The sequence below is a fragment of the Mus musculus genome, chromosome 6 (genome assembly GCF_000001635.26).
Source record: "Mus musculus strain C57BL/6J chromosome 6, GRCm38.p6 C57BL/6J".
NCBI classification, from domain to species: Eukaryota; Metazoa; Chordata; class Mammalia; order Rodentia; family Muridae; genus Mus; species Mus musculus.
In genome coordinates this window covers 91,748,629-91,773,365 of record NC_000072.6, presented here as the reverse complement: position 1 = coordinate 91,773,365, position 24,737 = coordinate 91,748,629, and the positions used below count along the sequence as shown (strand labels likewise).

The 24,737-nt window shown below is 49.4% G+C and overlaps 2 protein-coding genes across 15 annotated transcripts in view; one reads left to right on the top strand and one right to left on the bottom strand.

Moving 5' to 3' along the window:
* Positions 1–11,914, top strand: part of Grip2 (glutamate receptor interacting protein 2) — an 82,503-nt gene extending 70,589 nt beyond the window's left edge. For 5 of the 7 annotated variants that reach the window (XR_003956198.1, XM_006506104.2, XM_011241351.2 and 2 more), the window contains exons 21-24: positions 628–733; positions 7,975–8,118; positions 8,524–8,670; positions 9,760–11,914. Coding sequence is in view for 5 of the 7 variants with exons in the window: in XM_006506104.2 (XP_006506167.1) it covers positions 628–733; positions 7,975–8,118; positions 8,524–8,670; positions 9,760–9,918 (556 nt within the window). In the remaining 2 variants the exon portion in view is untranslated. Of the gene's footprint in view, positions 1–348; positions 734–7,974; positions 8,119–8,523; positions 8,671–9,759 lie in introns of all 7 variants that reach the window. The other 2 variants (XR_003956197.1, NM_001159507.1) reach the window with 2 other exon arrangements.
* Positions 11,915–14,302: 2,388 nt separating this feature from the next.
* The window catches only part of Slc6a6 (solute carrier family 6 (neurotransmitter transporter, taurine), member 6), a 75,016-nt gene continuing 64,581 nt past the window's right edge, over positions 14,303–24,737 (bottom strand). For all 8 annotated transcript variants that reach the window (XR_003956177.1, XR_003956178.1, XR_003956179.1 and 5 more), the window contains 4 exons: positions 23,537–23,639; positions 22,993–23,093; positions 20,909–21,079; positions 14,303–18,452 (listed from right to left, as the gene is read on the bottom strand). Coding sequence is in view for 5 of the 8 variants with exons in the window: in XM_030255303.1 (XP_030111163.1) it covers positions 18,309–18,452; positions 20,909–21,079; positions 22,993–23,093; positions 23,537–23,639 (519 nt within the window). In the remaining 3 variants the exon portion in view is untranslated. The remainder of the gene's footprint in view (positions 18,453–20,908; positions 21,080–22,992; positions 23,094–23,536; positions 23,640–24,737) is intronic.

The following is a 24,737-nucleotide window of genomic DNA, read 5'->3' as shown; positions in this document are numbered from 1 at the left end:
GGCCTTTGAGAAGTGAAGACTTTGTAAATCACAGTATGACTAAAGGCTAAGTAAGGGTTCTGGGAGCTAGCAGAGCGGCACAAAGACTGTAGTGCATCCTGTAAGTTTGGTGTTGGCTGCTGATGGGCCACACGGTGTGGGCTAGCCAGATGGATACTGCCCACCCCTCCCCAGCACAAATATCCCATCTTCTCCATCCATCTGTTTCCTGACTGGTTCTGGCTCTATCCTGTCACTGTCCCGTGGTGCCATGTGTCTGGGTGGGGTCAGGGACTGTCTTCTGGGGCTATCCCATGGATCTTTCTGTCTGTGTCTGTCTTCTATCTATCCGTCTGTCTTTCTTCCCAGGCGTCCTGTGTCACCGCTCTCCACCCCGTCTCATCTGCCCCTGTTCTAATTGGCCACCAACAGTCTTGGTCGCCCCTAACTGCGTCTCCCCCACCCCATTCTGTGTCACCAACCACTGCCCTGGGGCCCCAGCACTGCCACCGAGGACACCCGCCTGCCTGCCTGCCTGTCCTATGGCCCCCGGAGCCCAGCACTGGGCCCTGGGCAACGAAGACTCCTCAGGCCCAGCCCACCCACCCTCCCACCTGCCAGGAGTTGACGCTGTGGTTCCTGTTGCAGCCCAGCCCCCGGCCCCGCCCGAGAGGAGGGTTTCTGGAGAGTGCTTGGAGAGGCTCTTGAAGACCTGGAGTCCTGTGGTCAGTCTGAACTGCTAAGGGAGCTGGAGGTACTGTCACCCGGCCAAGAGGGCTGTGGGGGGATCATGTCTAGACACACTGGAGGGCTGGGGAAGGCCAGCATCAATGGGGTCATGCTCTTGTGTCACCTGGATAGGTAGTACCTATGTCTTGTTGCTGTGACAAATTACCTGACAAAAGTTACTTAGTAAAGGAAGGGTTGGGGCTGGAGATGACACAATGGTTAAAGCACTTACTTGGGTCCTAAAAAACCAGGGCGAGCATGGCATCTGCCTGCAAATTCTGGCCTAGCCATTATGGATGAGCTCCGGGGTTGATTGATTGAGGGAGATACCCTGTTTCAATAAATGAGATGAAAGAGCAGTCGGGAGTAAGTCTGGATAGCAACCTTGGGCTCCACATGCACTCAGACAGACATACATGCCTGTGCACCCCCATACATGCACACATCCCCATACAAATATGCATTATCATAGCCAGGAAGTCACAGTAATGGGAGCTTGGGCTTGCTGGTCGCTGCACCTGCAGTGAGGGAGCAGAGACCCGAAGGCTGTGTGTACCTCTGTTTTTTGCTTTGATTCAGTCCAGATCTCCAGCCCATGGGTCGGTGCCAACCACATTCAGAGTGTGTCTTCCCACCTCACGTAACCCACTTTAATGCACAGGTCCACAAGTTTTTCTCCGGCTGGCTCTGAACCCTGTCAGGTTAACAATGATTCCAGAATATGTGCTCTCACCAAGGCACCCTGGGTGTAAAACGGTCTTTACACACAGATGGGCGTGAAGGACATGCAAACACAAGCAGAGTATCTTCAGGAAGTCTGAGTGTGTGCATGGAGGTGGCCTGAGGCCATCCTGCTGTTTCTGTGACTGTGCTCATGTGATGTGGGTGTAGAGGGGCCATAGGCCAGCTGTGGGTGAGGACACCATCACTCACATGTGATGCAGGGGGATAGACAAGTCCATTCTGAGTTCAGTTTGGGGAGCAATGGGAAGCTCTGCTTCATTTGCACTACCCCTCCACTCCCACCCCTACCCCCACCCCATTTTTCTACCATTGTGGATTGGTGCCATACCCCCTTTCATCAGCTTTGCCAATTACCAGGCTAACAAACAAACAAACAAAAAACCTGTTTTAATTTTTCCATCTCTTTCAATTGTTTTGTCTTGCTCATTTTGACATTCATTTTCTTAGACTTCTCTCTCTCTCTCTCTCTCTCTCTCTCTCTCTCTGTGTGTGTGTGTGTGTGTGTGTGTGTGTGTGTGTGTGTGCGCGCGCGTGCGTGCGTGCGTGCGTGCGTGCGTGCGTGTGTGTGTGTGTGTGTGTGTGTGTGTGTGTGTGTGTGTGTATAAAGATGCCTGTCCTGGTTTCTTTGCTGTTTAATCTCTAATCTTCTTTCTTCATACAATACATTTTCAAAGCTATGAGTTGACCTGTAGGTGCTGATTTGACTGCACCCTACCAGTTTTGTTTGTGGGACTCTTGTCTACTTAGTATCTAGTATTTTAATGTTTTCTACTGTTGTGTTGATAGAAACCCTTGAAATCTGCACAAATGAATGCTGGGGTTGTGCTAGTCAGGGTTTCTACTGCTGTGATAAACACCATGACCAAAAGCAGCTTGAGGGTGGGGGTTTCTTTCATCTGACTCTTCTACATTATATAGTACATTGTCCAGGGGAGTCAGGGCAGGAACCTGGAGGCAGGAGCTGATGTTGGGGCCATGGAGAAGCTCGGCGTGTTCCTTATAGCTTGCCTAGTTGGCTTTGTTACACAGTCCAGGACCATCTACCCAAGAATGGCACCTTCCATGGTGAGCTGGGACCTCTCACAACAATCACCTTTAAGAAAATGTCCATAGGCTTGTCCACTGCCCAGTCAGATGGGGACATTTTCTCAACCAAAGCGCCATCTTCCCACATGACTCTAGCTTGTGGCAGTACAGGGGTTCTAACTAGTTGCTTTCTTTAATCTGTCTTCCACTGCACCAAGCCTCTCCTTGGCTGTATTTATTCTAATATTTAATTTGCTTCCTAGAAATTATGTTTTAATTTCTACATCTTTTATTTTCTTTTTCTTTTCATGTTATTGGCTTTTATTTGGCCTGGTTCCATGTGTCGTGCATGCAATTTGGCATTTTCTACAGAACCTTAAATAGCTATGTCATTCTAATCTGTGGATGAGTGTTCAGGAGAATCACAAAGCTGCAAGTGGAGCTAGCAGAAATGAGTATCATTTGTATTGTTGCCCCATCTAATTCTTTCCCACTCCATATGCACCCTCATTTCCTTCACCTCTCAAGAAGGTGGTCGCTCAGAGGACCCTGATCTAGCTCTGCTCCCTAAGATGCTGCTTTCTTTCTATCTTTTTTTTTAATTAGATATTTTCTTTTTTTTTTTTTTCGTTTTTTAAAAATATTTTTATTAGGTATTTTCCTCATTTACATTTCCAATGCTATCCCAAAAGTCCCCCATACCCTCCCCCCCACTTCCCTACCCACCCACTCCCACTTTTTGGCCCTGGCGTTCCCCTATACTGGGGCATATAAAGTTTGCAAGTCCAATGGGCCTCTCTTTCCAGTGATGACTGACTAGGCCATCTTTTGATATATATGCAGCTAGAGTCAAGAGCTCCGGGGTACTGGTTAGTTCATAATGTTGTTCCACCTATAGGGTTGCAGATCCCTTTAGCTCCTTGGGTACTTTTTCTAGCTCCTCCATTGGGGACCCTGTGATCCATCCAATAGCTGACTGTGAGCATCCACTTCTGTGTTTGCTAGGCCCCGCCATAGTCTCACAAGAGAGAGCTCTATCTAGGTCCTTTCAGCAAAATCTTGCTAGTGTGTGCAATGGTGTCAGCGTTTGGAAGCTGATTATGGGATGGATCCCCGGATATGGCCGTCTCTAGATGGTCCATCCTTTCGTCACAGCTCCAAACTTTGTCTCTGTAACTCCTTCCATGGGTGTTTTGTTCCCAATTCTAAGAAGGGGCAAAGTGTCCACACTTTGGTCTTCGTTCTTCTTGAGTTTCATGTGTTTAGAAAATTGTATCTTATATCTTGGGTATCCTAAGTTTCTGGGCTATCCACTTATCAGTGAGTACATATTGTGTGAGTTCCTTTGTGATTGGGTTACCTCACTCAGGATGATGCCCTCCAGGTCCATCCATTTGCCTAGGAATTTCATAAATTCATTCTTTTTAATAGCTGAGTAGTACTCCATTGTGTAAATGTACCACATTTTCTGTATCCATTCCTCTGTTGAGGGGCATCTGGGTTCTTTCCAGCTTCTGGCTATTATAAATAAGGCTGCTATGAACATAGTGGAGCATGTGTCCTTCTTACCGGTTGGGACCTCTTCTGGATATATGCCCAGGAGAAGTATTGCGGGATCCTCCAGTAGTACTATGTCCAATTTCCTGAGGAACCGCCAGATTGATTTCCAGAGTGGTTGTACGAGCTTGCAATCCCACCAACAATGGAGGAGTGTTCCTCTTTCTCCACATCCTCGACAGCATCTGCTGTCACCTGAATTTTTGATCTTAGCCATTCTGACTGGTGTGAGGTGGAATCTCAGGGTTGTTTTGATTTGCATTTCCCTGATGATTAAGGATGTTGAACATTTTTTTCAGGTGCTTCTCTGCCATTCGGTATTCCTCAGGTGAGAATTCTTTGTTCAGTTCTGAGCCCCATTTTTTAACGGGGTTATTTGATTTTTTGGAGCCCACCTTCTTGAGTTCTTTATATATATTGGATATTAGTCCCCTATCTGATTTAGGATAGGTAAAGATCCTTTCCCAATCCGTTGGTGGTCTTTTTGTCTTGTTGACGGTGTCTTTTGCCTTGCAGAAGCTTTGCAACTTTATGAGGTCCCATTTATCGATTCTCGATCTTACTGCACAAGCCATTGCTGTTCTATTCAGGAACTTTTCTCCTGTACCCATATCTTCGAGGCTTTTCCCTACTTTCTCCTCTATAAGTTTCAGTCTCTCTGGTTTTATGTGGAGTTCCTTAATCCACTTAGATTTGACCTTAGTACAAGGAGATAGAAATGGATCAATTCGCATTCTTCTACATGATAACTGCCAGTTGTGCCAGCACTATTTGTTGAAAATGCTGTCTTTTTTCCACTGGATGGTTTTAGCTCCCTTGTCAAAGATCAAGTGACCATAGGTGTGTGGGTTCATCTCTGGGTCTTCAATTCTGTTCCATTGGTCTACTTGTCTGTCGCTATACCAGAACCATGTAGTTTTTATCACAATTGCTCTGTAGTACAGCTTTAGGTCAGGCATGGTGATTCTACCAGAGGTTCTTTTATCCTTGAGAAGAGTTTTTGCTATCCTAGGTTTTTTGTTATTCCAGACATCTTTTATTTTCTTAACACCTCTCTCAGCTTTTCAACATCTCCAGGTTTTTCCTTCTTAATGTCTTTACTTTTTAGCTTTTTACTTCTCTGTATGTTTTAGACAGACTTAAAGTTCCTCTGGCATTTTCCAATGGTTCCATCCCTGAGGGTGCAAGTTCTCCTATCTGTTGTGTTAATGGTCAGAGTATGGGCTCACCTATCTGTTATCTTTACCACCACTGTTCAGGTTCACCTAACTGCTGGGTCTATGCTCGTGTTGGTAATTCAACATCATTGTTGCAGCTACTTTAGCTACAATTGCCCAAGGACTCTGTGCTCTGTGGTACTGGAGAGTCTCTGAGCTATCAAGTCTTTGAACTTCACTAGTTTCAAAGGTTTGGAACATTACGTTCTCAGCTTGATGTTTCTGCAATACTGAGGAAGGTTTAGCTCCACATTCATGAAGAGGTGAAGTCATCCCAAGTCTCCCCCCGCCCGCCCCCCAAGCCCAGCCGTGGTGCTGCGTGTGCTGGCAAGCAGACACTTTTTTGGTCCTACCCAGCAATGAGATGACACAATTTCCTGCTTTGAGTCAGCAATTTTTCCCTGAGCGATACCCAGCTGCTAACATACATTTCAAATCTATTATCTTCCTCTTCCTCGGGTTTCTGAATTCTATAAATAAATGAAAATAAATGAATAAATCCCTTTTACTCATACCTGTCTTCAAACAGATGTTTACGTTCCTCTAAGTCTCTCTGTAGCTGGATGGAAATGGGAGTTAACCTCTATTGGCTCAGTCTATGTATTACCTGGATGTTCTAAGGATCCAAGAACTAGGGTGTGTGTCTGTGTGTGTGTGTGTGTGTGTGTGTGTGTGTGTGTGTGTGTGTGTGTGTGCACATGTGTGCAGTGTGTGTGTGCATGTGCATGAATGCGTGCATGCGTGTGTGCGTGTGTGTATGTGTACATGCTCGTGTGGTATTGCATGTGCACATGTGTGTATTGTGTGTGTGCATGTGTGTGCATGCATGTGATCATGTGCATGTATGTGTACATGTGTGTGTGCGTGTGTGTCTTTGTGTGTGTGTCACTGTCTAAGTGAGTGAGGGGATAGAGGATAAGCCCTTTCATTCATTGCCAGAAATTGGGCAACTTCATCAATTGCTCTCCCCCTTGTTTTTTTAAATATTTGTTTACTTGCCAGGCAGTGGTGGCACACACCTTTAATCCCAGCACTAAGGAGGCAGAGGCAGGCTGATCCCTGAGTTCAAGGCCAGCCTGGTCTACAGAGTGAGTTCCAGGACAGCCAGGACTACACAGAGAAACCCTGTCTCAAAAACTCACAAAAACAAACAAGATTTGTTTATTTTTATGTGTATGAGTGTTTTTTTTACCCGTGTGTGTGTGTATGCCTGCACACACTTGCATGCCTTGCATGTATGTAGTTCTCACAGAGGCCAGAAAAAGACATCAGAATCTCTGTAACTGAAGTTAGATTGTGAATGCCCTGGGGGTGCTGGGAACTGAATCCATGTCTGCAAGAACTGTCAGTACTCTTAACCACTGAGACATCTCTCCAACCCTCCCACCTTCTAGTAAGAGATAGGGTCTCTTACTGAACCTGGGGCTTACCGTTTTGGCTAGACTATCTGGCCAGTGAGCCTCAGGGCTTAGCATTCCCATCCCCCTTGTAGCTGTAGAATTCTAGGGCTTTATCTAGGGTTCTTAGGGCCTTGGATTCTTGGCTCCTCAGGCTTGTGCACACACTTTATTGAGCTACCTTTAAGGACTTGTGTCCCAAGATGTCAAGTCCTGGCCTTTCCTAGTGGACCCTAGCTCTCCAGGTGGTGAGGACTAGTAAGAGATGTGCAAAAGGCACCTGCATCCACTCCACCAAGGTTCTCCCCCTGGGGCCCTAGCTCCCTCCCCATCTCCTTCCTAACAACTCTGCTGGCCCTAAGACAGTTGCTTTCTTAGTCTCCCTTGCACTTGGAAGATCATCAGTGCCAGGCAGAGCTATACACCAGAGTGGAAACTCAGATGCCATGATGGGCATGGAGAGAAATGTCTAGACTAGGGAGGAGGTACCTGTGTGCCCAGGAAGCTGAGGATCACAATGGAAGAGGCTTGCCCTCCTACTTTGGCACCTCTTTTCAGCTCACACTCACACACTGGGCCCTTCTGACTCCACCCACTGCCCCAGCCCATCCCACAACCCTATTCCTTTCTCATCTCCATCTTTGTCCAGATGACCCTTCCTTTGACTTTTGCTCGGCACCTCCATGCTCCCACCATGTCCTTCCTGGCCACCATTCCTACCTAAATACACACATCTGTTCCTGTTACCTTCTTTACCAATTATTTGCTCCAGAGTTACCCCGTTGTCACCATGGGATAAAAAGTTACATACTTACTGTAAGCTGTAAGTCCCTTCCTTATCTTCCAGGCTTTCCCATGGTTCATCTTTGCCGTGTCCCCTCTGCCAGGGACACTCTTGTCTTCCCTTCCTGCTCTTTGAGATATTGGCTCTGGAGGCATCACTGACTTTTCTCTCTGTCCTAGACTCTCACTTCCCATGTGCCTTGCTGATACGAGCTGAGGCACAGAACCCTCACTTTGGGAGTCAGCCTGAGTTCAAATTCTCTCACAAAACCAATTTGCCTTTAAAAACAGAAGTGGCTCAACACTACAGAACAGGAGATAACTTAAACTTGTAATTGCTGAGAACCGAGCCTAGCACAGAGCAGATGCTAATCTGCCACTGGCCCCACAGGAGCTCTCATTCTGATCCTGTGATTGATCAAGGGCCCTGAGGACAGGGACCTCATTCCCACCCACTGGGCTCACCCTGTGACTGAGCGCCTGCCTGACAGAGCCGGATGGAGTAAGTATACCGTATCTGACTGACAACTATGTCCCCACAGGCTTCCATCATGACAGGCACTGTACACTCCGTGGCTGTGGATGGCAGGCCTGGCTCTCGACCCTGGCGCCGGAGCCGGGAGGTCCGAACATCCCCTGAAGACCTGCAGGAGCTGCTGCTGCCGACACCCCTGGAGATGCACAGGGTTGGTGTTGGGGGCTGCAAGCAGGCATGACATAAGGACACTTGGGGCCTCGTATCAAGAGAGCACTAAGCATACTACTGTAGACAAATGACAGATATCACCTTCCCGCCCTACTTGCATCTCTTGCTCCTATGTGTATCTATATGAAGACTAAGACATCAGGGTACATACTAAGTCCAGGGTTTTGCCCAGGGTAATGAAAACACAATGCTCTCTTGCTCCTAATTCTAAGGGACCCCTTAGGTCTGGGATCTGCAAGCTGCACATGGCAAGGTGAATGCCATAAGGCACAGGAGGCTCAACAGGCTGTTGAGAGCAGCTTGGAGTATGGCCAGTCAATAGGCTGGGCCTGAGTCCCAGGGACATAATGGGGTTTGGAGCAAAGGTCACCCCTCCTTCCCCCAGGTGACCCTGCACAAAGACCCGGTGAGGAACGACTTTGGTTTCAGCGTCTCAGATGGCCTCCTGGAGAAGGGTGTCTATGTCCACACTGTGCGCATTGACGGACCAGCTCAGCTTGGAGGCCTGCAGCCCTTTGACCGTCTCCTGCAGGTAACTCAGAGGACCCCCGACGCTGGCCCAGGGCCAGAGCTCTATTCTGTTCTTTAAGTGTTCATGGAAAGGCCAGTGGGATGAGTCAGGTGAGGCTGCTCACATCAGAGCTGAGATCCCATTGGCTGTTGACTCCTCGGGTGGTGGAGGGCCTGCTTGTCTAGTTATTTGTCCCTCTGAGACACATGACCTCCTTAGGCTCCACGCGTAGGAAATCACCTTGCTTTTCTGCCGTCACTCCAAAACATTATATGACAGGTCCCTTCCCAACCCACTGGCCAGAACCAGTCATATGATCTAACAGAAAGGAATGCTGGGAAAGAAAGCTTTGCCTAACTTGGCCTCCCTAGACTCCCCTTCCCTTGCTAGAGCTGTTTTGGTTCCTTTGTTGTATTTGTTCTAAATGCACCTAAATTTTGTTTTCTCCTGTTTCTGGGTGGGTGCAGGACTTCATTTCAGGAAAATCACAGTTTTGATGTTGCAATGAAAAATAGTCTCGCCTCAAAGGGAACAAGAGAGTCCACACTTGAGCCATTAGTGCTTGAAATCAATACTTTTGTTTTTTTTTTTTTTTTTTTTTTTAATATTGGTGGATATATCAGGTAGGCTGGTGACAGCAAATCAGAAATACATGTTTTAGGCCCCAGATGCCATCTGATGCCATCCTTAGTTTTGAGGGCTTGGTGGAAGCTAGTGGTCACTTGATCATTCAAAGGATGTAGGCTGGAGAAATGGCTCAGCGGTTAAGAGCACCAACTGCTCTTCCAGAGGTCCTGAGTTCAATTCCCAACAACCACATAGTGGCTCACAACCATCTGTAATGGGTTCTGATGCCCTCTTCTGGTGTGTCTGAAGACAGTGTGCTCCCATATATAAAATAAATAAATCTTTAAAAAAAAGGGGGGGGGGATGTTAGGTCAGGCATAGGTGGACAAGGAATGACTTATTCAGGGGGAGCTCAAGATAAAATTCAAGCTTTGATCCTGGGATATTCCAGTCTCTCTCCAGCTTTAGCCAGTCTTATAGGTGCAGCTTTTCTCCAGAACGTTTATTCACAGGGACTCTGTCCCTTGGTTGTGCACTGTGTAGGTCAACCATGTTCGCACTCGGGACTTTGACTGCTGTCTGGCGGTACCACTCCTGGCGGAGGCTGGGGACATCCTGGAGCTGGTGGTCAGCCGTAACCCACTGGCACAGAGCCGCAGGACACCAGGAGCACCAGGCCCCAGTAGTCCCCAGATGCTCTGAGGTCATTATGAAGCTCAGCTGGAGGAGTGGCCCCCAGTCATCCACTTATGGTCTGCAGATTCCACATCCATAGAATGGCATCTTCAAGTTGGATCTCAGAGAACCCCACGGGAAAGGTGCCGTCCCTGCTGCTCAGTCAGAAGAGTCCAGCTCCCTGCACAGTCATCTCAGAGCAGCAAGAGGTGTGGGGAAAGCCCAGCTCAGTGTGGGAACTCGACTGAGCTACCAGTGTTTCCCATCTTGGGAAGTGAATAAGCAGAAGGTGGACAATCCTGGTCTGTGGCAGGAGGCATTCGGCAACCCAGCTGTATAGATGGCACCCAGTGCACAGGCATCCTGCCACCAGGAAAGATATGGCACAAGAACAGTGTCCTCCCTTCTCCCAAATGGTGGTGTTTTGAGAGCCTCCAGCATCAGTGACCACACCGAGGAACCCCAGTTAGGAAGATCTGGGGTACCAGAGAATGCTTGCCCTTTCCTTCAGGTTGGCCATACAATCATTTCTGTTTCGTGGGTGATTCTGAACCCCAGAGCAGAGCCGTGGTCATCATTACCCTCCTGCGCCACAAAACCTTAGCCCAAGGACCCGTCCAGAGAAGGGCACTGCTCGAGTCAAAAGGTCCAGGAGCATCTACTCACCTGGCATTCCAACAGATACCATGGAAAATAAGGCTGAGCCACGGCTGTGCCCCTGATCCCATCCATGGAAAAGGGGAAGAAGAAAGAAGCTGAGATGGAGGGAGGTTGGCTGAAGGACAAGACAGTAATGAGAGGGAGCAGTGTCCAGAGAGGCTACTCAAGGAAGTCCCCAGCATCCCTTAACTCGGGGTTCCTCCATCTCTGCCAAGCAGAACCCTTCCAGCTTCAAGCAGGACTCAAGACACCTCCCAGTGGTCTGGGCTGGTCTGACAATTGGCTTCCTGTTTGCCCAGCTCAAGGTCCCAAGGACCCAGGGGCCTCCAACCCTACCCCGTCACCCCTCTCTGCCCTTGAAGCTCATTGCCCAAAAGAACTCCCTGTTGAAGAGGACAGACAGGGCCCTAAGAAGCCATTCCTTTCCCTAGTTTCCTTCTTGGCTGAGTAACCTTGTGTGAATCTGACAGACACAGGGCGAGCTCCAGCTGCCCACTCAGACGCTTCAGCTCTCTGCGTTTCCTCAGCTTCCCCCATACCCTGCCCTTCATGATGGCCTCTCCAGGGACCCTTATGCCTGGGTCCAGGTAACCCGGTGTCTCTACTTTCACTGCCCATCCATCATGGGCACCAAACGAACTAAGACCTTCAACTTCCAGGGCAGGCGAATGGCACAGCAGAGAGGAGACTCCTGGCTACCAGCACACCGGATGCTGTGTGACCATGGGCAGATGGCTCAGCCTCTCTGGATTTCTGGTGTGTGGCATGGCTGACTGTACCTTGAAAGCCTCTTAGCTTGGGAAATCTGTATCCCACTTAAAGACTCCAGGTTCTGAAAATGCAACCACTGCCCTCCCCTCGGGCTGAGGCTCTCCCATCCTCCCAGATGTATGCAACTAGGCCAATCGGTGGACCTCCTGGCCGTGGCCTGAGGCCTTCTCATATGCAATATCCCCCCTGGCTTCTCCCAGGGGTGTTTGCCCCACACAATATTCCTAGCCCCCTCCCCAGTGAGCATCCTGCCTGCCTATGCATTTTGGGTACCTCCCCTGTGACACCCACCCCCAGAGCTGTATTTTTCTCTGGCTAAGATTAGAACATATTCCTTGTAAAGTATTTTTCTATGCCGGTTTTCTTAGGGCTCCCAGGGAGCACCCAGCACACCCATGGCACCACTGTACAGGCTGTTCCTAGTCTGTCTGGGGCCCACGTATAAATCTTATGTCCCACCAGGCATCGCAGTGACTGGGGGGAGGTTGAGTGCTATTGGGGTAATTTTTGTAATAAAATTGGTTAAATGCACAAAGTAGGTTTGTTTGCTTTATAAAAATAGCAGGCTGGCAAGGTTCAGCTTCTGTGTGTATCTTGTAGCCTCTCAACTTCTTTTCATTCATTCATTCATTCATTCATAAAGCGGTCTGTGGAGCTGAAGAGATGGCTCAGTGATTAAGAGTTCTTGGTTCTCTCAAAGAGGACCTGGTTCCCAGAACCCACGTGGTGCCTCACAACCATCTGTGACTCCATTCCCAGGGGACCTGATACCCTCTTTGACCCCTGTAGGCATTAGGCACACATGTAGTGCGCATATATATATATATACACACACATACATACAGGCAAAACATTCATACACATAAGATGAAAAAAAATAAACAAAAGGTACTGGCCCATTTTGGGGGCTGGAGAGATGGTTTGGTCCTTAATTGTTAACTGCTGCTCTACCAGAGAACCTGGGTTCAGTTCCCAGCACCCATATTAGGCATAAAGACCAATTGAAGACACCACCTACTGGAACAGAGAGAGTGGCCAGGCTGAGGAGAGCTGCAGCCCAGACAGGGCTTCTCTGAAGGGGTGATAATTAGGACAGAAGTCAGCCTGCACAGACCTAGACGAAGTGTCCCAGGTGAGGGGTAGGGGTGGGGAGCCTTAAGTGCAAAGCACCCATGGTATAAATGAGTCTGGCAGGTTCTAGGGCCCAGAGGGGTGGAGGCACTGGAAACTAGGCTGTGGAGTGGGGTGTGTCTTAGTTTGTGCAGCCAGGAGATCTTTGGCCTTGATGATGGGAAGTGCCAAGTGGGTAGCCTGGAAGTCTACCTGGAGGTGGCTGTTGCTCCTAAGTTGCAAAGACCCAGGGCAAAGTAGGTTCACGGGTTCTGGGGTCCAGAGAAACAGGGCCAGGCCTGTGGAATAGAGGAAATTTGCAGATCTAAAGGCAGATAGAAGCTGTTCCCTCTGGGTGTCAGTGCAGAGGAGTGAGGGCCAGCACCATCCACACAGCCTATATGCCAAGCACGGCTTTGAGCACTTTGTAAGAACTGATGGGATCCCCCTAGCTGCAGGGGAGGACTCCATATACATTACAGAGGAGGAACCCAGGCATTAGAAGGTTAAGTGAAGGTGTACAGGTAGTTAGTGTAGAGTGGATCCAGGGTCCAAACACAAGCCAAATGGCTGAGACACACAAAGGGAGGGAGGCAGACACAGGCTGTCAGAAAGGCGGTGGGAATGTGACACTGTCTATGAAACCAGCCAGAGAAACTCACTGGGTGGGAAGTCTATTTACCCCGGAACAAACCTCTTGTCTGGGAGCTTGCTGTCAGCAGCTCTCATCTCAGTGGATTCAAGGAGCATGCTGTATATGAAAACCTCAAGTCCAAAATGCCCCACAGTCTGAAACTGAGAGCATCGACAACCCCAACACAGTGGATAATTCACACCTGAAATCATGTAAACCCAGCCAAAACAAAGGAGCTGTCAGACCTGAGGGGAAACCATTTCCATGACTGTCTGCTTAGAGCAAGCTCTACTAGAAGTGGCCAGCCAGCTCCTGCTCTGAAAGTCAGGGTTTCAGAGGGCACCACCTCATTGACTTTTGAGGGAAGGGTTAAGATTGACCAAAATAAAACAAAACGGCTGCCAAGATAATTTCTTGCTAGCACCTGGACAGAAGGGCTCAAGGCTGCCCGTGAGAAGTGCAAGCATGCATCATGTGCAAGGGGAGGCATCATTGTATCTGGGAAGACACATTTTCATGGGGCAATCCTATGTCACAGGTTCAGTTTAGCAAGGCAAAGGAGTGGGTATATATCATGGGGTCACTAGTTCCACATAGGTTGAAAAACATGGTCTTCAGGATACATTAGGCTTAGGAAACAGAAACTTAACCATGTGAGATGTGAAGACTTAGTAAGAATGTATAACAGTGTAGCTCCCGGACAACAATGTGGCTCCTGCTTTGTTTCACAGCACCAGGCTGTGGGTGGCGGTGGCTGAGTCCAGGTGATATGCTTGGCTTACAAGCACCAAGTTTGACCAAAACCCATGTCAAAATGTCAGGCAGGGCCTCGGGAACACTTCAGTGGTTTGAAACTCTTGCCGAATTTCCAGGAGATCGGGTTTGGTTCCCAGCACCCACATGGGCAGCTCACAACTATCTGTTAACTCTCTCTTCCAGGGGCTCTGATGCCCTCTTTCAGTCTCTGTGGGCACTGCACAGACCAACACCAAAGGCCAGGTGCAACAGTGCTTGCAATCTCATAGCTGGGGAGAAGAGACAGTGAATCCCTGGGACTCTCGGGCCAGCCTGTTCTAATTAGCCAGCCCCAAGCTAGTGTCTGAAAAAAATCAAGGTCAGCAAATGCTCTTAACAGCTGAGCCAGCTCTCCACCCCCAGTGAAATCCCTTTACGAACTGTAAAGGGCTTGCCAAAATGTAGAGGTGAACAGGCCACTCCGAAACACACCAGACGTTCTTGGATTTTAAAAAGGAAATGTTTATTGTTGTGTTACAAGGTGATTATAAACTCCTCTAAAAAAAGCAAAGATGGATTTAAAATATCAATATACATATTCATCTAAAAAGCAAAAGAGGAAAAAAAAACCGAAACCCTGCAAAATGCGGGGTCGTTGTAATTAAACATACACAGAGCTTGTATACTGCAAGACAGGTCACACACCAAGGATCCTTCAAACACAAACGCTCCTCCCCTTCTTGATTGGTTTCAGGTTTTTTTTCTTTGTGTGTATGTGTGTGTGTGTGTGTGTGTGTGTGTGTTGTATGTGTGTGTGTGTGCGTGCATTTGTTTTTTTGTTTTTTGTTTTTTACAAAAGTTTAAAATATCTTAAAAATATTTTGAAGTTTTTAAAAAATGTCCTGATGAGCCAGACATATTTCTGAAGGAGGCAAAACCCACGTTCTCAGCTTTTCTCTTGTGCTAAATACAGTCACAGTTGTTAGGGATTGGAAAGATTAATTGTTTTTAAAAAAAGAAAATGGAACTACCATCTCATTTTGAAGCCAAATATATAATAAGATGCTCTGTCCTTCAGGGAACATGCCAGAACATGCCTGTAATGACAATGACACCACTCCTCCCTCCCAGAGAGCATGGACAGCCAGTTTCCTGTGAAGGTCTGACTCCTAGGCGATCAGATGGAGGAGGGGAGGAGGGAGCACTGCTCTGGCTTCCGGGATGCCCCTCTCCATCTTGGAGTATCTGGGTTTTGTTGTGTGTGTGGTTTGGGGCTTGATGAAGGAAGGGGTGTGCACACAGAGGTATTTACAGTGTCCATAGGGACAGGGGTCTCAGGTTTGAGTGGGACTGTGAGGGGCCTTCTCTAAGGTGCCTTCCTGGCTTGTGTCTGCATCTTGGAGAGAGGAACTGGGCTGGCACCTGTTAGACTGGTTGCTAGAGCATTGCCCCGTCCCGAGAGGCAGGACTGGAATGCTGTCGGCCATGGTGGTGACACACTGTGATAGAGAAAGCCCCTTCCTGTGCAGAGGGGGCGAGTGCTGCTTTCTCCTCATGCGCTGCCATGGTCTGCGTGGCTTTCCATGGTAGGGTATGGAGCTGAGGTGAGGACTGGAGGCCAGAGGCAGAGAGGGAAAAGAAACCCTCTCAGGCTACTTCCTGCATAGCCTTGGGCTACATGGAGGTCAAAGGCCTGCCCATACACCCTAGCTAAGGCTCTTCACACTAGTGATGTCTTTGGCCCTCAGTTTCCTGTGGTACAACTTGAGGGGAGGGTGTATCAATTCCTAGTTCCCAAAGGCTTTGGAGGAGAAAGGAAGGAAGGAAGGGTGGCACGGGGCCGGGGTGAGCAGGGCGGTAAGGACTGGCACACGTGGGTATTGCTCTGTGTTCCATGAATATGGAGCAAGGGCCCTCATCAGCTCTGGCCTTTGGTTGACAGGGAAGGCTTGACAGTTTACTTAGACAATGCCCTGGACCTGCCTTCCCTCTACTAAGTCTTGGAGAACCTGAAGCTACAAATGACTCAAATGTCCAGTTCCACTTAGCTCACAGTGTAAGTCCCCACACTAGGCCTATTCTCCTGATTACATAAGTGCCTTGGATCAGGGCCCTCTGGGGCTGCCCACAGTGCCCAGCAGGGACCCTCCATTTGGGAGGTCACATCACTCTTAGGACCAAATAACATCTCCCAGGGTCTCCTGGGCCCACCTAATGTCCTCATCTAAACCAGGCAATGTCCCTTGCTTCCTGTCTCCATCTGACAGGCAGGACAGGATCTGGCCTGTTCCAGGCAAGGGCTGGTTGGTGAACAGCTTAGCCCTCTCTCCAGGAGGCAGGCGGACCAGAGTCACGAGCTCTACTTCAAAATGTTACTTACATGCAGACGTGAAAAGACAAGCATCACAATAAGGGTCATCAGGGGCAGGGGCGGGGTGAGAGTGGGGGCCACTGAAGACAGGTGAGGGGACACTGCTGGGGAGTGGGCTCGGGAGGCGGCTGGCCTTCCAAATCCAGGCAGGGCCTGGGGACTTGGCCCGCTGTGTCTTTGGTCTAGAATTCGATCTGGGAATGATTAAAAAAAGCCTTTCTCAGGCCATTTCCAGAATGGTGCCATTTGTCTGCCAACCCAAAATACTGAAGGCTCGCCAGAGGGGCGTGCCCGGTGGGGGTTAGGGGTAGGGTAGACGGGCATGACCACAGACACTGCCACAGCTGGACGAGCCCCCCTCTCCCTTACACTTCACCTGTCTTTCAGTCACCCACAGTGGTTACTTTTAAGGTTCCGTTGAACGAAAGAAAACCAGGGTACATTACAAGTCGGTAAAATCGGGGAAGGAGAACTCCAAACACTCAAAATAACACGAGAGCAACCAGAAATACACAGGACAACAGGAACACAGTACAATCATGGGTGGCTGAGTCAACAGCCACTGGAAGAGGATTAGAGGGTCACTTGGCAGAGTACATTGCTTTGGAGACAGGAAAAAATGTGTACATTTGTCAAAGAAGTTCAGGATGGCACAGTTGGGCCCAGTGGAGGCTGGGGTGAAGGTGTAGTGCCCTCTCCTGGTTCAGAAGCTGACATTGGGCAGCTCTGGAGTACTGACCTCACTTCTGTGGAGATAGCTTCAACTGACCGAAACTTCCCTTCGCCTTCCCTCTGCCGTCCCCTGGGGGCAAACGCCTGTCCAACAGCCAATGCAGTGGCTTGGAAATCATCTGAGGTCACTACCAAGCTGGCTCTGTACTGGAACTCAGATCCTTTAAGATCCAGGGTCTACAGCCACTTGGAGCACTCCTTGCTGGGAGCTGCTGGATGGTTCTGGGGTGGTAACTTTCACAAGAGTTTGTCAAGAGGCAAGGAAGAATAGTGCCCTCCTGGGGTACACTTGCCAGCCTGGGGTACACTCACCCTCCTGAGCTGCTAATATCATTTGGTCCACTGGCCTCCCTCACCCCGGGCCCTCACCAAAATACATTCTGCTTGGGGAATACTCTGGTCACCACCCACCATGACTCCACTCAAATACCGCAGACACTTCCTGAGTGTGACCCCCACTCTGAAGCCCCAGCAGCTCCTGTGGCCTGGCTTCGGGCAGCCATACTGAGTGTTCAAGAAAGGACAGGGATTCGGCCTACGCCTGCAGAGGCAGGCTCCCAGACCTGAGCCACATCCTCACCAGACATTCAGACGTCCCATCCCTGCCTGTAATACCCATGGTGGTTCAGCCAGTCCCACTGACTACCACCCATGTCTTCTTCCAAGTAAGAGGGCAGGCGTTTGGCCCTGGTACAACCGCTTCAGCTGCTCTGAGATCTATCATTCATGCTGAGGGTGGGCCAGTATTTTGGCATCTTTCTTGTTGGCTGAGGGTCCATAGCCCTGCTCTCTCCTGCCCCTCAGGTCTGTTCAGCTAGTGGGGGGGGGGGGCTCCCTCTCCTCAGCTGTGTTCTTCCTCCTGAACCAGCTCAGAAGGGACTACACCGTTCTTGAAGATGTATCCACTATCATAGGAAAATTCCACCCAGCATTCAGGTTTTTTTTTTTTTTCTCTTTTTTCATTTGTTTTTGGGCAGAACTTTCTGCCAGCTATATAAGCACCGAAGAATTGCTTTTGAAAAACGAGATCCATTGCTGGCAAGACCAATTCAAGTGGCAAAGTGTATGACAGACTCTAAGTATATATAGTTATATGTTAAAAAAAATACAAAGAAAAATTTACCAAGTTCCCACAAAATACATGGAAATCAATATGAAAGTCCATCCTCTTCCCCAGGACGTAGGCCTATGGGTTTTCTTTTTGTACAAAATATCCCCCAAACAAAACAAAACACACATATACAGACATACACGATACACATACACACACACATAGAGTAACATTTTCTGTGACAATTAAAAAAAAAAATCCTAGTACAAATATAAAGCTCTGTAAACCTGGTCCTATGAGAATCTAACGTTAGTAAACAGCAGGAAAGCGGCGCCTGTCACATGGCCCGGACCTCACATCATGGTCTCCACAATGACGTGACTGGGTTTCATGAGTGCGCCGTTCATGAGGGTTACTCGGGAGTGAAAGGGTGTGGCCCCTTCACGCTCCACAGCCCAGCGGTTGGGCTCCCTGGGGGTTATCAGGTATTTGATTCTCTGTGGAAGAAAGAGGAGCAGATCAGGAGTGGATTACGGAGGGTCCTTCCCACCCACCTCTAGAACATCCCAGGCATCTGCCACCCTTTCTGGCCCTTTTATGGATCTTTTCTAAATGGAGTGATCCCCCCAGCCAACCCCTGTATTCTTGCTTACAGACAGGGTACACACATGACCTCCACAGGCAGATTTCTTTCCCCTGAGGAGTTGAGTCCTATCTCCCCATGGTTTATTCTCCCGGGTTTCTCTGACTTTCTGCTTCTACAGTATGTCTTAGAGTTGGAAAACTGACCTAATCCTTCCTCTTTTCCAGACCCCGCCCCCAAGAAGAAATTTGTACTCCTTGGTCTCCCTTCAGGAGACAGTTCCTCAAGAAGCTCCATCTCCTGAAGGGATGGGCCTAGGAGCCCACTGCGGGGAAGAGCCTGCCCTTTCAGATAGGAGACTACAGGAGAATTCTCACTCTAGCCATAGAGCCTCGGCTTCTCAGTGTGGTGACTGATCCTGGAGCTAGGGAGGGAAGAGCCCTGTGCTAGGAAGTCCCCAGCAGAGTGGGAGTGGAACTTGGCTCCCACCTCTGCCTCCTGCCCACTTCCTGCCGGGTGTCTGCTCAGACTGAAACGGGCCAGCAGTTTAAAAAAAGAAAAGAAGGGAACAAAAGGCCCTTCTAGGTATTTACATCCAACCATGGCAAATTACAAGCGGGAGAGCTGCTTTAAGCCTGCATGGGCCAGGCCTGGTGTTCTCCCTGGCACCGTCAAAGGACCTGGGAGAAGCGGCTTATTTAAAAAAGACATCATCTCACTTGGAGAATCCACATTTCCACATTCTCTAGGAGTGGGGGGAAAACAAACACAAGACCTGGTAACCGCAGGCCATGCCCCTCCCACAAACACCTGCGCTGCTTTGAGCAGGTAGGCTCCTCCTTACCCACCGACCTAGCCTGCTGCCTGCATGCTTTCAACCCGCCCCCCCTTACATTGGAACACTGCGCTCCAAATGCAAAAGTGGGAAATCGTACCCACACTGGCAGCCACCATGCTGTCTGCTGGGAGGCACAGCCTGGTCTGGAACCCTGATTGGGTTGGAGAACTTGATATGCCCCTTGCTACCTCACGATTAGGAGGGTACCAGGATAGCTTGTGCTGCCAGCGGGGCTGTGGCTCTTTCTAGCTGTGGGGAGACATCCATGCCAGCTGCTCCTGCCTCCCCCAGCAGCTCACTCTGAACAAATCTGCGCACGCAGGCCAAACCAACCTCTTAAAATGGGGCTTTAAGACAGGCAGTGGGGCTTCTACCCATAACTCTGGCACTAGGGAGGTTTGAGGCCAACTTGGACTTGAGTGAGTTCTAGGTCAGCTTGGTCTATAGATTTAGATACTGTCACAAAAACCAAAGTAACAACCATCGTCACCACCACCACAACAAAAACATTCAGGTTTTCAGAGACCCTGTAACCAGAACACACCTCTAAACACCCCTGCAAAGGCCAACTAACTCACGTCTGGGTACTAATAACCTTTGAAGGTGACCGGAGTTGGCTCAGAGCAGGCCCTGCAGTTACCTGTGTGTCTGGAGCTGACTGTTTCAGCACCAACAACAGAGGTGGCTGCTTTGACTCCAGCTTAATGGTGGCGTCCCATCCCCACTCCTCTACCCTCTGGGGAAGCTGTGATGCCCTGGCTCCTTCCTGGTCTCCACTCCTCTCCCAGCCAACACAGCCCCCTCCACAGGAGGAAGCCTGGGCCAGCTCAAGGGGGAGCCAGGGCCCCAGGACATCCTGGCTCCAGATTCTTTTTGTAAGAGAATAAAAACAGCCCAAAATAAAACGGTGGGGCCTTGGAGCTGGCCCAGGGGGGGCAAAGGTTAAAGTAGATTCTGAGAAAGGGATTTCGCGGAAAGAGCAGGGGACTGCCAGGCCTGGAGGCTCCCACATTGTGGGAAGAATTCCTAAGGAGGCTGGGGGAAAGGGAAGGGTCGCCGTGAGGAATCAGGCAGTCACAGAGGTTGGGAGCAGGGCAGACGTGGCGGCACACCCCAGCAGAGAGTGGCATGGTTGGGCAGTGCCGGGCTTCCTCTCCAGAATTTATCTCCTACCCTGACTCAGAACAGAGATTTCCCACAGCCTCTAACTTGGCACGTGAGGCCTCTGTCCCCTCTCTAGCCTACTGACTGACCCTCTGTACCCCACACCAGGACCACACTCTACCTCACACTATATTGGGCACATTCCTCTTAAGTTCATGGCCCCCTTTAAATGTCACCACAAAGCCTTCTCCAACGTGAATGGCACCTGTCTGTCTGCCCACAGCGTACTCCTTCCTGCCTTGGCTCTCAGGCCTTTCATGGGGTGAGAGAAACCCTGGGATTCAGAGAGGGCGAGAATCCTGCCTAACTTCACACAGAAACCGACACTGTCTGTCCTCCATCTCGCATGGCCCATGCCCCGTGCTCACCACGCGGAGCGGTCCCTCCGTCCGGCAGAGGAGGATGACAATGACCAAGGGGATACACAGCATGGAGGAAAGGGCCAGGCCCCAGCCCAGCCCAATTGCCCAATCCGGGTACCGGTACACTTTGTTGTAGGTCAGGGGTACATACTTGACAAGCGAGAAGACGAAACATCCCTGTGGAGAGACGGGGCAAGCAGTCAGAGGGCCCGTAGGCATTTGAGAGCAGTGTGGACTTTATCTGGGGCAGGGCCTCTCCTCTATCCTTACTATGGAGATGGGGTGGCATGGTGCCTTATGGATCTTTCCAAGGCAAATCTGACCCAGTCACCTGCTCACCCTCCCCTGGCTCCCCAGGTCAGCTCGTAGCCGACCCCACCCTTCTTTATCTACCCCCACCCCTCGGGGTTCTTTCCAGCTCTTTCGAATGTGCCCAGGGCCTTAACAAAGGCCACTTCCTCCTGCCCATCCTTTTTCCTTCATCTTTTCACCCGACGTCCACTCCAGTGCGCTGGCCTTACCTACCCAGACCCCAGCTTTTCCCTTCAGAAGCGATGTGGCTCTGATACCCAGAGTTCGGCTGTTCCCCTCCCTCTGGAGCAGTGGTTCTCAACCTTCCTGATACTGCAACCCTTTAGTACAGTTCCTCGTGTTGTGGTGACCCCCAGCCATGAAATAATTTTTGTTGTTACTTCACAACTGTAATCGTGGTATTATTATGACTGATCGTGTAAAAGTCTGTGTTCTCCAGTGGTCTCAGACAACCCCAGTGAAAAGCGGTGGGGCGATGGCTAAGAACCACCACTCTAGAGCACCTCTCTTTTAACACCAGATGTGGTTCTAGACATACACAGCAGGTGCACAATAAATGCCAAAAGCATGGATGAGAGCGGGGCAGCCAGCGGCCTAAATGCCATTATCTCTTGTCACACTGGTCTGGTCCCAGTGACAGGATGCAGACCTGGCCTTGGTCCTGAAGAGAATGGTGGGGTGAGTCCTGAACCCTAAAGCTGTGCAGAGTCTACCTTTGCCTTTGAGAGGAGGCGCTCTGACTCTGGAAGAACTGCCCTCTGTATCCTTCTCAAAAAAATGAGGCAACCCAGGGAGTGCCATGGCAAAACCAATCCACTACTCACTGCCTAAAACCAGGTCTGATGGGTGATAGTGGTGCATGGTGGGGACAGGTGGCCCACAGAGCCTACCCTTCTCTGTTGCTTTCTGCCTAAACAGCTTCAGCTTCCGTAAAAGTGAGCCCCAGAGGTGGGTGACTCTGGCCTCTACCTAGACTTTCCAGCAGAGGGCCTCATTCTGCCACCAGAGTGCAGACTACCACTGGTCTAGAGGATAGGAAATCGGAGGTTAGTGTGAGAGGGACCCCAGGCACAAGCCTGGTGTGAACAAGGACAGGCTTACGGGCCTGTGCCCAGCTGACTGCAACCCTACCTGGGTTGAGCCTCCAGTTGCTGTTTTGCAGTCTCTTGACTTTGTTGAGAGATATGTGTGCCGAGAGCCACAATCAGACTCATCAGATTCTAAACCCTGTCACCTGCACTGAGGTCTCACATCAGGGTATCCTTGTCACAGAGGTGACAAGGTGAGGTGAAAAGACTGAGGCCTAGACAGAGGAGTCAATCAGCATGTCACTTGGTCTAGCCTGGGAGTAGAGGTCACAGGAGAGGGGACCTGTTAATCACTAAGCACTGATTTTAAAGCAACGAACATCTGGACTCCCCAAGATGCTGACCAGGAACAGCAGTACAGGGAGAACGCCCACACATGAAGATCCCTAGGGTGTTGGCCAGGCTCTGCTGCAAAAGCTCGATGGTACTCACAAGCAGAGTCTCAGAGAAGGTAACATGCAAGCAGCAAAGCCAGCTCCAAGGTGGCAGGCAGAGGACAGCAGCCTGACACTGCCCTTCCTGCTTCCTCTTCTTCACAAACTCCTATTGGTCCTACAAAACCCTATGCAACCAAGGCAACATAAAGCAAACTGCCCCCACTGTCCCAGGTATAGCTGAAGCTGGCTTTACCAGAGCCCACAGAATGCAAGAGATCACAAGGTGAAAATGTCACGCTCAGGTGAGACTTACAACACAAAGAGCTGGAGTGATGACAGCCCAGCTGTACTTCATCCAGGGCCCAGGCCGATAGCCAATCATGTCCTCAATACCGTCATATAAGTTATCACCGCCTACAAGAGATAGCAGTGGGGGTCCCCGGTGACATGGTGGTCAAAGCCAGAATAGCACCAGGAAACAACGCAGCTGGGGTCACCATCTCAACCACCGGGCCTATGTCTCCACACCAAGCACGGCCATGTGACATTCAGTGCAGCTGGGTACCTGCATTTTGCTGGAAGTCTTAGACAGAGTCCACATCTTAGCATGGCTAATCCCAGCTCTCTAAGAGATCAAAATGGACCATTTCTGGGCCAAAGAGTAGGTCACCCTAGGTTCTGAGGTGACAGTGTTATATTTATAGCAACATGTTCACATCTTGTGCCTTCAGTGGGATTATCTGTGATGTGCTCAGGGAGAATCCTGAAGTGACTATTCCAGACAAGGGAAGCTTTTCCATTATATTCTCTGCCCAAATGAACAGCTAGAAAAACGATGTGCAAACATGTATACTCACCATATATCCAGGCAATAACAAAACATTCAAAGAATGCAACCCACAAAAGGCATACACCACTAGCTGCATAGTAGTCAAAGAGTTGAAACACATACATGCCACCCTGTGAAGGAAAAAAAAAATCAAGGATAAAGTTGGTTTGTTATATGGTCTCCAATTCTCCATATATAAAGAGCTATGGTAAATCAATACTTTTTTTTTAAAAATTCCAAAGAAAAATTGGCAAAAGCTAGGAGGACCAAATACAGGTACTTTTAAAAAGAGAGAGAAAGAAGGAAAAGAGAAGAAAAGAGGAAAGAAAAGAAAAGAAAAGAAAAGAAAAGAAAAGAAAAGAAAAGAAAAGAAACAAAGGAAAAAATATTCAGGGCCAAATGTGGTGGCTCATAGTCTTACAACAAATCCTCTGGAAGTCTACACAGGTGAACTGCTGAGAGTTCAAGGCCAGTTATAACAAATTCAACTTCATGTTTGACAAAACACACAGGGTTGGGCGAAGAGTTTAACACATCTAAGCAACCCAAAGGGTCACACTAGTCTATATACAGGGTGTCTTAAAACCAAGTGTGGCCAAGTCACAGGAACCTATGCTTGGTGAGTAGAGAGGCGATCTGACTTTAGAGGGATATTCTTAATGCTTTATAGCCTTTATTTTTATTTTATGTGACTAGACATTCTGCCTACAGGTGTGTCTGCAGACCATGTATACGTTGGATCCCCAGGAGTAAAGCTACAGTTGTGAGTAGCCATGTGGGTGCTGGGAATTGAACCTAGGTCCTCGGGAAGAGCAACTAGTGCTCTTCACCCTGAGACATCTTTACAGCCACAGACGGAGTGTTCTTTCAAGCAGTTCCCAAAAAGCTTCTATTTTGGTAATGAAAAGTGAAAGCTTGAATAGGGTTTGGGAAGTGACTGACAACCTTCTCCTAGAGACCTCAGGCGTGCCAATGTCCCGGAGGCAGGAAAGCTTGCTCTGGGGGATCCCAGGCTCGTGCCCTCTTATCTGCCCTTTTTCCAGCCACTGAAATGTCTAGCCTTCAACCTTTCTGTTCCCTTCTGCTCCTGGCTTCTTTTCCTCCTCAAGTATGGCTCCTGCTCTCTGGGAAGAGCGTATGCTCTGCTCAGCAGATACCCACACAAATGGTAGAGTACTTGCCAAGCAAGTGCCACAATCTTGGTTTGACCACAGCATCTCAGTAAGGGA